This window comes from Chamaea fasciata, unplaced genomic scaffold (assembly GCF_029207755.1).
Source record: "Chamaea fasciata isolate MVZ Bird 193981 ecotype frontalis unplaced genomic scaffold, bChaFas1.0.hap1 SCAF_9, whole genome shotgun sequence".
NCBI lineage: Eukaryota > Metazoa > Chordata > Aves > Passeriformes > Sylviidae > Chamaea > Chamaea fasciata.
The window spans coordinates 31,982,298-31,995,548 of record NW_027094094.1 but is presented as its reverse complement, the minus strand read 5'-3'; the positions used below and the strand labels follow the sequence as shown (position 1 = coordinate 31,995,548).

Here is a 13,251-nt window from a genome sequence, read left to right as displayed (position 1 = left end):
ACCCCAAAGCTTCTCCTCTCCAGGCTGAACACCCCCAGCTCTCCCAGCCTTTCCTCCCAGCAGAGCTGCTCCATCCCTCTGCTCATCCTGGTGCCTCCCCTGGCCTCTCTCCAGCAGCTCCAGGTCCCTCCTGTGCTGGGCCCCAGGGCTGGGGCAGCTCTGCAGGTGGGGTCTCACTGAGCCCAGGGGCAGAGGGGCAGAATCCCCCCTCTCTCAAGCTCCCCTCACTGCTGGGGATGCATTTCAGGGCTTTTATTTCCCATCTGCTACACACCAGTATTTTTCTTTATCTCCTGCCCTTGTGCCAGTGGGTTTTTATAGCAGGGTTTAAAATTCAGCATTTTATGGCCACTGCAAACCTTCAACATGAGTCTTTCCACCAGCTCAACGCGGCTTCTGTTCAGGGCCCCTTTTTGCTGGGACAAAAAACGAAATTTCTTCGGCTTGTTTTGGGGATGCTGTTGGCTGGCTCTGGCGGGGCTGGGGGGGCAGAGCACCCCCAGTACAGCACTGGGAGGTGTGTACACGGACACTTCTCTGTGTGCTTGGCCCCTGAGAGGCAGCACAAGCAGGTTTTTATGCATTAAGTGTATTTGTAGGCGACCTGTTAAGGTTCTTTTTTGCATGACTTCTGCAAATTCGAATGCAATTAGCTTCTTCCTCCTGTTGCCTTATTAATTACTGTGATGGGCCTAAACTGATTTGGGACAGGATGTATCGCAGAGGATTGTGCCCTCTTTTTAAACTCTTCATCAAGTCTCCAGCACATTTGGTCATTAATCTTTCAGGAAAACAGGGATGGCTTGGTGCCAGGCTGCTTGCTCTGGAGAGGAAGGATGGCAATAACTGCTTTCTACTCCGAGTGACCCTCTGAAGGCACAGACATTCACTCCAGTGCTAAGGAAGTATTCATGGAAAACCTCCTCCTTCAGACAAGCTCATTTGGAAGCAGTCCTGCTGCCTCACAAATGTTGTAGGTTATTTTGTTTGTGCCTTGTTCCTATTAGAAACCTGAACCAGAAAGTACAGCAGAAATGCTGTTGGAAAACAAGAGGTAATGCAACAGCTGTGTCTTGTTTAAAGCACTTACTGTGGCAGGAGCGTGATTTTTTTTTAACCATTTAAAATACTTTTTATTCTTTATTACCGGGTAGATTCCTGTATTCACATGTGTGGGATAGCTGCTGTTTTGAAATAATGGTGATGATGAAGGAATGGCATGGTTTGGAGCAGCATTTGTTAAGGAATAATTGGGAACTAGGAGTTAATTCGTGTGCTTTGAGGTTGTTCCTGGGCTGGTGACAAGGTGGGGGGGATAGGGCACCTGGTGACCTGGGAGGGCTTTTCCCACCTAGGATTGTACATAAGAATAAACACAATAGAAAAAAAAGCCTATTTATCTGAAATGGCACCTGTGAATTACAGGGGAAAGAAAAGCCAATAATAATAATCATAATAAAATAACGTGGAAGTTGCTGAAGGCCTGGCATTCAGGAGTGTGTGGGACTGGCAAGCCACAGCGCATGAATAATTTTTCTGAATTATTAAGAGTGACGAATATTCTCTCGCAGGGAACAATAGAAGAGCTCTGCTTGTAGCTCTGACATTGTATTTTTAGTATCAACTCGTTTTCAAGGATGTCAAACTCAGCTTTTTTTTTTCTTCCTTGATCCTAAAAGATGGATGGAATATTTCCTGCTGGAAGGGTTTGGAGCTCCCAAACGATGAAGGGTGGTTTAGTCTGTGGTGGGAGGGGTGGGAGGATTTTTAAGGTTTTTTTCCAACCCAAAGCAGTCTGGGATTCTATGAAATACTCTCATAAATAAGCAGCTGGCTTGCAGGGTGGTTTTGCTCCTCCAGCCAGCTCTGTTTAAGGGCAGCTGGAGGTGCTTTTCTCACAGGCTTTGTAGTCAAAGTCTCATCTTAACCAATTATCCCGACTAATAAAGCCTATTTTGCTCACATTCAACCATGACTGAGTTATTATCCAGCCCTTTCCCTGTGGGTATTTAATTTTAGGGTGCAGAGATGAAGCTGTGTTTCACTGATGTCCCAGCCGATGTGTTTTCCTTCATGATGGTGTATTTTGTGGGGTGGTTCAAAGGGTTTGGATGACTCAGGGGGGCCCCTGAGCTTGCTCTGATATTCCTGAGTTGAGGACAGAGGCTGAAGCAGGTGGTTCAGATATTCTCTTACACATCTGATACCATATAATATTATTAATAATACAACTTTGATAATATTATTATGCTCTTGAATTCCCTAAATTTGTTCATCTTGGGTTTGTTTTGCTGCTTCTCCCCAAGCTAGAATCATACAGGTTGAAAAAGACCTTTAAGCTTATTGAGTCCAGCTGAGTTTTCCTGTTCTTTTGCTGTTGTTTGGACCAAATTTCCCCTCAACTCCTCCTCAAATCCTTTCCCGTGTTCATTTCCAACAAAGAGAGCATTGTTTTGTGCTGGGGATCTCTACATCCAGAGGGAAGTTTGACTTGGGGCAGGAATTCTCACAGTCTTTTTAGGTATTCTTGCAGCAATTCCACTTGAAAGCCTGACTTGAGTAAGTAGAAACGAAATAAATTTGGAGCCTTGGAATGAAATAAATGCCTGGAATAGGAATGCAGGATGACATTATGAACACAAAGGCTTTAATTTGGCTTTCTTTGGTGGGCAGTTGGGCAACACTGATAATGAGCATAGATGTTCCAGGATTTGGGGTGGCTGAGACCAGCAGAGCAGTCAAGAGCTGAATCAAGGCAGAGCAGGGAAAGCATTGGTGAGGAAATTTGGGTTATGCAGCACCTGGTCAACCTTACAGATCCCCAGCTTTGCCGAAAGGCAGACATCCCCCAGGTGCAGGTTTTCCTGGGAGTCCTCATTTGCACACAGGAGGGGCTGGGGTGGCAGTCAGGGATTGGTGCGAAGGTGGATCCCAACTCTCAGGAGTGGTTTTGGGGCAGCCTGGTCCTGTCCCCTCTGGCCCTTCAGCAGGGTCACTTTCTGGTGGCCTCTGATGCCCAGTGGAATGAGATGGGTTGAAATAACCTCAAAACTATCAAAGGAATAAAATAATCTCTACAAGGAATAAAAAGAATCTTAAACACCACTGAGCTGGCTCTGCAGTGGGTGGAACCCCGAGCTGCCTCTTACCCTCTGCAAGGACCATGTGTCCCCCAAGGCTGGGCTGGTTTGGGTCTCCTCAAGACTCAAAAAGAGTCAGTTTGGCTCTTTTTCAAGAAGACGTGACCCATTAAAGTGTTTTTCTTTGAAAACCTCGTTTCATGTTCATCTTTCCAGCAGCTGAAAGCCTTCTGACTGCTCAGGCTCTGCAGGGAGCTGCCAACAGCTCAGCCCCCAGGGTGAGGAATGAAGGGCTGAGGAGCTGCTCTTCCAGCCTCGAGGTGTTTTAGGAGCTTTAGTTCTGGTCTAGAGCAGGATTTAACATTCTCAGTTGTCCCACCTGCACAAGTGGCTTTAGGGATTTTGTGCCAAATGCCTCCTGTAGTGATTATGTTATAAAGCCTCAGAGAATTCGTGCAGTGTCACCCTTTGGTGTGCTTCAGTTTGTGTAATTAATAGAAAATATAATAAACAAAGTAATAAATCCGTTACCTTCTTGTTTGTGCTTCCTTTCAGTTTCGTGTATGGAAGATATTCCAAGTAGCTCTGTCATTGTAGATGTGAAACTTGTAGCTAAAAGAGGATTTTGCAACTCCACAAAATCTATTTTTATTTCAATGCTGGACACGTCTCAAGCTTATTTACAGAAAAACAATTTCAAGTTCACATCTCTGTAATTTTTTTGACTTCTCTGCACATTTTTAGGGAAAACACTGATTTTTTTTTTTTTTTTAAATTCATTTGTGCCCCAGGTCCAAGGAGCTAATAAAGGAAGCGATCCTTGACAATGACTTCATGAAGAACCTGGAATTGTCCCAGATCCAGGAGATTGTGGATTGTATGTACCCCGTGGAGTATGGCAAGGACAGCTGCATCATCAAGGAGGGAGATGTGGGTTCCTTGGTCTACGTCATGGAAGGTAGGGTTGGGAAAGATCTTATTTCTTCCTTTTTTTCAACACTTCGAGACAAAAACTTTTGTGGGAAAAACCGTTTCGAGAGAAAGAGGTTGTCTAAATATGGTTGCTTAAAAATTGTGTGGGACTGCTTTTGCCTGGAAAATTCTGCCTGGATTTGTGTGCCTGCCTGGGTAAAGAAAGGAGGTGAAAGCTGTTAACCCTGCACTGGAATAAACCTCCCCTAAGCAGAGTTCCTGTGCTTGGAGGCGATGGTTTGCTGGATAAGTGAGGATTTTAACAGAAGGAATGGTGCTGTGGAGATGGGAAGTGACTGTGGAACGGGGAGAACGTGGTCACGGCGTCCTCCCAGGTGTAAATGTTGGTGGAGCACGTGAGGCTCTCCTCAGGAGCTGTGCTTGGGAGGATGGAAAATGGTGTTGGTGCATCCTGGGCACAAAGGAAATGCAGCACCTGTGCTTTGTCACAGGCTGTGCTGGGGTTTCTCAGGGAACACCAGAGCAGGGTGTGCTCAGCTTTGTAAAAATCTTCCAACAGATGTTGCCAATGCTCTGCCTTTCCAAAATCCCAGCTCCTTGTGTTTGATGTTGTCATCTTCCAGGTTCTCTCACTCTCCACGTGTCAAAATAAGCATATTTCGTGTGTATTTGTGCTTTTTATTTTTAAGAAAGTGCATGTCAGCTGTCAGAGTTACTGAGCTGGATCAAACCTTGTGTGCAATCCAGCATCCCTCTCCTCAGAGTGGCTGATCTGAGTTCTGAGGGAAATATCCCTGAATTACTTCCTGGTGTGATTTAGAACCACAGTGGATAAAAGCTTATCAAATTCCTCTTGCTCCTCACCAGAACTATCTGGGGGACTCATACATTTTGGTCAGATAACACCTAAGGGGAGTGGAGGTTTTTCGCTTGCCCATCTATATTTTAATATCTTAAATTGTTCTTTTAAACAAAAATCTTTCCAAGGCAGCAAGCCATCCTTTTAAACAAGCTTTCCTGCCAAATTCCTCATGCTGTATAGTTGCAAATACTCTTCACTGCTTTCCCAAAACAACTTGAAGCTTCTGTCCTTTTAAGGTTAAGTCCTTTCTCAAGGCACAGGTTTTATTCCTCTAGTTTTTCACAGTTTTGAATTTTGCATATTGAAATGGTTTCTCTGTGAATTATGTGTTCCCACCCCCAGCGCTGCGTGGAAAGATTTAAGGTTTTCAGTCCTCTGGACAACAGAGACCACTTTGAGGTGCAGAATCTGTTCTGTTGGTGATAAAAAGCTACTTTAACATAATCCTTGAATAGCATTTTCTTCCAAGTGGAAACGCGGAGGATTTGCACTGTGCAGTTCTGTGCTCACTTCCCAAATTCACCCCACACCAGAGGTTTGCTCATGGGGTTTTTGCTGCCTGGCTGCTTTTGGGATGTTGTGTTCCATGCTGTTCCTTGGAAAAAAAACAAATACTGAGAACAGGATATGTTGGAATCGGGGTGTATTTATCTCCTGCTCAGCCTCTTCCCACTCCCTGGAGAGGATTCTGGGGGAGATTTAGGGGCAGAACTGTTTCCAGCATGGTTTGGGGTATTGAGCATGGCTTGGTAGCCAGATAACCCATTAGTGCTGATAGATTTTATCATATTTATGTGATAAAATGATATTATTAATCAGATATTATTTATCAGATGGCCACGTGGTGATGAGTGTGCGACAAATGTGCGTCAAATACAAATACTATGTTTTTTTGGGTACTTGAGTTTTTCCATGTTCCCCTGGCAGCCCTGTGTGTGTGTGTGAGGGCACGACTTGGCTCTTCCCTTGGCTTTGTAACTTAATTTAAGGTTATTTAGATAGCTCCCTAAATATGCATAATGCTTTGCAAACCCAATTATGGAGAGTTTATTGTCTATGTTTAGACATAATGCAATGAGTGATGATAAAGTCATGGAAATGGGAGAGGACATTATCAAATAGGTTGGGCTTATGGTTATGAGAGTTCATTTTGGTTTATCATTCTGTGTCCTCTCAATTATTAACACAATAAACCCAAATAAAAACTCTGTTCTTTGCAAAACTCTGCTAGAGAGACCCCTCTTTGAGTATTACTGAGAGGTGTTTTCTCAAAAATCAAATAAATGCTGTCCTCCTTCCGTTAATTCCTTTTTCCTTCCTTACTTGGGCTCTTGCTCTTTTTTGAGATGGTAGCGAGAAAAACCAGAGCTGTGAGTCAGGAGCTGAAGTTGAAATTTCTCAGCAAGCAGAATCCTGAATTTGGAGCTTCTTTGCTTTTAATAAGTCTAATAAGCATTTTAAAATAATTTTTTTGTATTCTGGGGTGATTTCAGCCACAGTCCGTGTCTTGCTGGCCAAATTCCCACCTCTAGGGATATGAGGGCCCCTGGTTCAGGTTTTCAGGTGCTGGCCCCACATCCTATTCTTTAAAACGTTCTCTTTCTCTGGCTTCACCCTGCCTGTGCTGTTCCTTCAGCCCTCTGGGAACACCCCTTGATTCCCTTGTGTTCAAAATGTAGCAAGAAACCCCCTGAACTTTTTGTTATTAACTGAAATGGGTCAAGAAGTGCCCTAAACCTTGAGCAACACCAAAAAATTTCCCTTACAGCTGTGGTTTGAAGGTGGGAATGAATGTGTTTGTGATGTGACAAGTATCCATCGGGGCTGAGATTGCTGGCAGCATTAAACATCCCTGCTGTTCCCACCTCCAGCGGGAATATTCCTCCAGGCTGAGAGACTGGGAATGAAAAGGGAGATGAGTGATGAAACTACACTCCCCACTGGAACTCTTGGCTCTGCAGGGAAAACAATTGTGAGAGGAAAAGAAACTTATTTATTGGCTATATTCCCTTTCCTGGGAGAAAGTTTGCTGCTCTGGAATGAAATAAAGGGATCCAACAGATAATTTGTCTTTAAATTGAGGGTTTTTAGAGCAATAAAAAAAAAAAAGTTCTTGTTAATTAATCATAAATGAGTCTGCTACCTCCAATATTTTTTTTTCATTAAGGGAAAAAAACCCAAACATTTTCCAAGCAGTAGTTTTGCAGGTTGGCATTTGCTGACTTCACAACACTGCTAAAATTTTGCTGAAAGCGAATTTGAAAAACGTGGCAGCCTGGAGAGGTGTTTTCAGAGAGCTCCACCTCAGAGCTGGGCGGCGTTGACAGGCTGGGGCTGTGCGTGGACGCCGGATCAATGGGATATCCCCACCTCCGACCCCAAATGTTTCCTCTGGCCGAGCCACTCGGCTGCAGGTGGTCAGAGGGTGGATTAGGGCAGGGAGATCCTGTGGAGAACATCAGGTCATAAGGTCCAGGTTTGAGGCTCTCCCGTGAATAAACAGATATTCTCGTGTTTTTTTTTGCTCCCCCGAAACTCTAGTAATAAAGAGTAAATAGTAATAAAGGTGTAAATAGTAATGCAACTTACACCTTTAGTAATGAAGTCCTCCCTTGGGGGTTGGTGTCATTCCCATGAAACATGGAAGAAAAAATTGAGTGGCACAAGGGAAGGGAGAGTTCCTTGGATTAACCCTTTTGTGGCTCATGGTTTTGTATTGGCAGTGTGTGCTGCAAATGGATTCTGAGGCTGCACCTCCGCACATGCCTGGAGAACTTGAGGGAGGAAATATCCCTGTGTGCTCCTGCTTCTACAGGCATGGAAAGAGAAGAAGCACCTTTTAAAGAACCAGCCCATGCTTCCCCCAGCCCCTGTTTTAGTAGTTTTCCCTCTCCTCTGAAATTTCCTTTCATTTTTGCCTTCAGTCGTGGGGATTTGCCTTTTATTTTTAAAGGTGACTTTGTCCCTCGCTTCCTTCTTGGTAGCTCCTCCAAAGGAAGGATCTAACAGTGATTACTCATGGGAACATGGGTTTCTGGGAGTCCTGGGAAGCAGTGTATTCCTGGAAGCTGGGGGATCTGCCTGGACGTGGAGCTGCGTGTTGATAAGGGAAGCCAAACAAGGTCTGTGTGGCCATTTGAACTGCACGGGCAAATGGGAGGCCGTGACAGCCCTTCCATGGGGCCTCAGAGGGGTGAAATGCTCCTTTGGGACTCTCTGGGGGTTGAATCCCAAGCAAAGCAGGCACATGGATGTTGTCTGTGTTCCCCCAGGCATCATCACCTCACTGCCTTCTGCCTGCACAGCCTCTGCCCCAAGGATTCATCCTCAGTGTGTCGGCACTGACACTTCTCACTTCCCACGTCTCCCTTTTCCCTCCTGTTGGCTCTTCCCACCTGGGCAGTGCCCTGCTTTGCCCCCAGGGTCACCACAGTCATCCCCAGTGCTGCGTTCAGTCTTTGTGTCCCCTCCCTCTGACCCTTCTTTCCTCTCTTTCTGTGGATATGATTTAACAGGATTAATTCCCTTGTAGGGTCTCGTGAGTCACATCCTCCTCCTCCTCCTCTCAAGGGAAACGGCTTGGTGGGACTGATACTTTAAAATGAAAAAATTGTGGGGAATGGAGACCTGTTTTGGATTTAAGGAGCACAAATGATCCAAGGGATGGAGCAGCCCTACTGGAAGGAAAGGCTGGGAGAGCTAGGGCTGTTCATCTGGAGAAGAGAAGGCTCCAGGGAGAGCTCAGAGCCCCTGCCAGGGCCTAAAGGGGCTCCAGGAGAGCTGGAGAGGGACTGGGGACAAGGGATGGAGGGACAGGACACAGGGAATGGCTTCCCACTGCCAGAGGGCAGGGGTGGATGTGATCTTGGGAAGGAATTGTTCCCTGAGAGGGTGGGCAGGCCCTGGCACAGGTTTGGCTGAACTCTGTGTGTGCTGGGGTGTTCTGGGTCACTGTCATGCTCTGGGGTCACACCTGGAGAGTTGGAGCTGAGCCCCTGCAGGTGGGGCTTTCCTGGCTGCACGGTGTAGTTTGTCCTGTGTGTCCAAAAATACTGTCCCTGCTGGGCTTCCTCCAGGAAAGTCCTTCCTGGTGTAGGACCAGACAGTTTGGAGTGCTTTTCCCAAGGATATACCTGATAACGTTTCTAACTCCCACCTGTCTGCATCTCCCAGGGGCACTGTGAAGGGTGATGACAACAGCATCCATTGCAGTCTGGGCTTTTCCAACACAACTGGGGCCATTCTGCTTCCAGGACTTGTTCTGCCTTGTTTTGGGCCCTACCTGAGCCTCTGAACCTCCTCTGGAGGGGTCTGGACCTGCTGTCCAAGCAGATGTCCAAGGCAGCATCCCACTGCACAGATGTTGGCTCTGGAGATTGGGGAGCATTAACTCAGTGCCCAGAGGAGCTCAGTGTGGAAAGGAATCATTTAGAAATCATGGCAATGTGGAAATTTCTGCAGAGCCTGCCAACAAATTGCCGTCTTCCAAGGAGCCTGCCTTTCCCAGGACTTCCCCTGGGGTTTGGGAGAATGTCCTGTGGCAGCAGTTTTCTCTTTGCTCTCCTGTTTCATGTGCTTTTGTACTATTCATTTTTGTGTCCTTCATCCTGGTATTGCAGGGTTGGGCAGGAGTCAGATCTGGGGGTTTTTTCGGCCCCCCCTCTGTTCGTCTCTGGAATCCTGCAGGATTCATGGGTTTCCTGTCTCTTGGAGAAATTGGATTGTCCTGCCAAACCCAGGGCAATGGAATGCAAATCTTTCGCTGTTATCAGCTCGTTATTTTAATTTTACGGTGTCTTAATAATTAACTCTTCCAAGAGTATTATTTACCCATATTAGTGATGGGGAATTAAACATTTCTCGTACTTACTTCATGAAATGTTCATGAGATGAAATGGGATATGAAAGGATGATTGGGCTCATGACAGATGTGGTTTGATATTCTGGATACAGCGGTTATTTTTAAATCTGCAGATCTAAGCCTTAGCACTTAAAATGAAATAAGAAATAATGGTGAAGTCGCCCCTTTTCAGCAAGGAAAAACTTAACCTCTGCTTAACTAAGCCAATATTTGGTGGGAAGGAGAAGAAAATGAAATCCAAGCTGGGACTGATGACTTCAGAGTTCCCAAACTTGTGAAGGTGTTGCTGGACTGGCAGAGGAGAGGAGGGACTGGAGGGTCTTTGATGATTTATACAGATATAAATCCCCCAAACAGCTAAGTCTGGTGTCTGTGTCCTGCTGCCAGCACAAATTCCTGTTGGAATTGCATGAGAGGGCCCTGCTGGCAGGTTCTTCTGCAGGGCTGTAGAAGTTTGAGTGTCGAGCTGACCTGAGAATTCCTTTCATTTTCCCAGTGAATGCCCGGCTTTCTTCGGGATCTGCTCCTATTCACAGTGATTTACTCCTCTTTCCATTCCTCTAATCATTACCTGAGCCTCTCTGAGTCCTTCCGCAGTGTGGTACTGACACAAAACTGGGGCAGCCTTGGCAAAAGCTGAAAGAATTCATTGCCGGGGAGGAGTACTCGGAGTTTATCAAACAGATAAATTATTCTGTAAATGCTTTCCTACAACCTGGTTCATCCCCAGGCAGCCAGATATCCATCTTCCCCTCTCCAGGGAGAACAGGAGATAGGTGTAACCTCTTCCAAAACAGTTCCTACTGGATGACAAATGTAATTATAGAGGGTTTTTCCTCTGCATAAGATCAGAGCTGATGTGCCATTGATTTTTGTACTGCTCAGCAGTTGTGCGAAGGCTGCTTTGTGGTGAAGGGGGTTTTATTTACCAAAGAAATTGGGGAGATAAAGCCTCATTCATTTTATTAATAATAGCGGCTGGAAAGGGAGGCACAAGTGTCTTTCTTGTCCCCCCACGCTGTTCCATGACTCCCTTTTGTTGCGGCTCCCACAAGTGAAATGTGAAATAAAAGGACTTTTCAGCCCAGCAGTGAACATGGAGGAGCCTGGGCTCTGACCTTTGGCCATGCCCCCTCAACTCCAGGGCTCTGTAACTCAGGCTGTGCGTGCAGATAGAAAAATTCCAAACTATCATTAAAGGACCAGTAAAGGGAAGACTCCCTTTGCGTGGGCTCCGCTGGCTTTGGGCTCCTTGTTTGCTTGGAAGACTCATCTACAAAAATAATCAGACCATGGGAGCTCCGTGCCCTTTGTTTCTGCTCTTGGTTCTGGGGAGGGAGCTCAAAATCGCCAGTTTTGGGAAGGGGAAGGAGAGAGAGACTGGGTCAGAATTGCACAAATACAGAATAGCCCGAGCTGGAAGGGTTCAGCTCTAGGTTCATCTGGAATCCTGCAGAGTTTCCTGTAGGAGCTCATCCTAAAGAGTTGCTGAGTAGTGACCTCATCACTGTTATTCCAGGCAGGAATGGGTGAAATGGGGGAAACCATTCCTCTGAGTCCCAGGGAACTTTTCCACGTTCCTTAAACACTTCACCTTGGTTGAATGTCTCTTCACCCCAGGGAAAGCTCATGAGAACATTTCCTGCATTTTCTTCTCCATGGAAGTTTCTTCTCCTTTTTTTTTCTGGTGGGAAAAACCTCCCATGGATTTCCGTGGCCAAGGCTTTGTGCCGCCCAGAAGTTTGACAGAGACAGGTCTGAGAATAAATCCAAACAAAAGGATAAAACTGGGAGGGGGGCAGGGATTTGTTTGCATTGCATTATTTGGCAAAGTTTTCTGATTTTTCCTGTGCTTTGATGTGCGGGGTCCTGATCTGCAGCTTCTTTGGAGCCCTGGCAGATGGGTTGGGGGGAAAAATGAGAATTCTGCTCTTAGGAAACAAATCAAAATGTCAGTTCAATGTTTGCACTGTATTTATCTAAAATAATGGAAATTACAGTGTATCCCAGCAGCTGCTGCTCCTCGCACATCCAGGCACAGATGATAATTAAATGCACTCAGAACACGTTGGATTTAAGATGGAAAAACTAATAAAAATAAGATGTTTGCCATCCTTGTGCTAAATATTTTCATAACCTCTCGGTGCTGCCTGCAAAAGCTATTTTGTGGAGCCACCAGAACATGAAATAACAGTGGGTGAGCTTTCTCATATTCTAAATAGCAGCAGCAGCTGGGATTGGAGATGCTGCAGATCTGGAAAAGCAATAATCCTGGGGTGTAGTTTGCAGCCCCATCCTTCCAGTGGAGCCCCACAAGGGACTCTTTATCACCGCTGAAACTCTGTAAATTCTTATCTTGGAGTAGGAGGTAACTTGAAGTCATTTTCTGCCTGGAATGTGGGGTTTTTTAAATTGTTTTTACTGGTAGTGATGTGTAACTTCACAGGCTTCCTAAAGTTAATTGTATATTTTGTTTCTGGTTCTTCTGCTTCCAGCTCTTTCCTCTTATTACTTTTTTGGGGGGATAGAAAGGTCCAGGGGTTTTATAAGGTGTTTGTTTATAGCTATGTGAAATCTGACTTAAATAAGACTTCCCCCCTCCCCGAGTTTTCAGCCCAAAACACTGTCTTCTTTTGCCCAGTTCTCTTGTGACAGTTATTCCCCTCAGAAATGGGAAGTCCAGTTGTAATGTGGATTAAAGGTAGGAACTGGCTGTGCCAAAGCCCTGCTGCCTTTAGGATCACGGGACAAGTCAGGGTGGAAGGAACATGTGGTGCCACATCCCTGCTCCAGCAGGGTCATCCCAGAGCACCTAGCATGGGATTGTGCAATGAGATGAGCTTTAAAAATCCTCCCAGCCCAAAGTTTAGGATGAATTTGGCAGAAGTAAGATGGAAAACTGACATCACCATTGAAATTGAAGTTTTTCCAGTGATCCCTGGAGGTTTCTAGTAACCCATGGGGTAAAAATTTCACTGTGGCTGAGGAAAATCCCCAAGTGTCAGGTCTCAGGATAGAATTTTTTTTTAGAGCCAACTGGTCAATGTGCCCTAAAATGAGAACCACCTCCAGAGATCTGCATTTAACGCTGCGTTCCTGTGTTCAGATTTGGACTGAATAAACCCATGGAAGATCATTTTTTTAAACAAGGAATAATTTTGTTCTTGGGTTAGTACAAGATAAGAGAAGGAGATGTCCTTGGGAATGTTCATCTGGGGGGGACTAGTGGACCTGCCTGGATGATGAATGAAAAGAAAGGAAGTTTATTTTCTGCTTTCCACCAGCAGCCTCAGCTTATTATCATTTGTCAGCCCTCTCCAGGACATTGTTTTCCTTCTTGGAAAAACCAGGCCTTTTTCACAGACCTCACTTGGCTGAACATATTTAACACTGCAGAACACATTTAAGACTGCAGAACTTACTTTGCTCATCATTGCTGCTGGGAGGATCATTTATTTCCTGCTCTTGTGCTCTGTCGACTGGAACAAAAAACATTTGGGTTTCCTCAGGAGCTT

General features: G+C 45.5%; 1 protein-coding gene across 2 annotated transcripts in view; it reads left to right on the top strand.

Moving 5' to 3' along the window:
* The window catches only part of PRKG1 (protein kinase cGMP-dependent 1), a 365,655-nt gene that overhangs the window by 54,228 nt on the left and 298,176 nt on the right, over positions 1 to 13,251 (top strand). For both annotated transcript variants that reach the window (XM_066191714.1, XM_066191713.1), the window contains exon 2: positions 3,872 to 4,038. In XM_066191714.1, the coding sequence (XP_066047811.1) occupies positions 3,872 to 4,038 (167 nt within the window). The remainder of the gene's footprint in view (positions 1 to 3,871; positions 4,039 to 13,251) is intronic.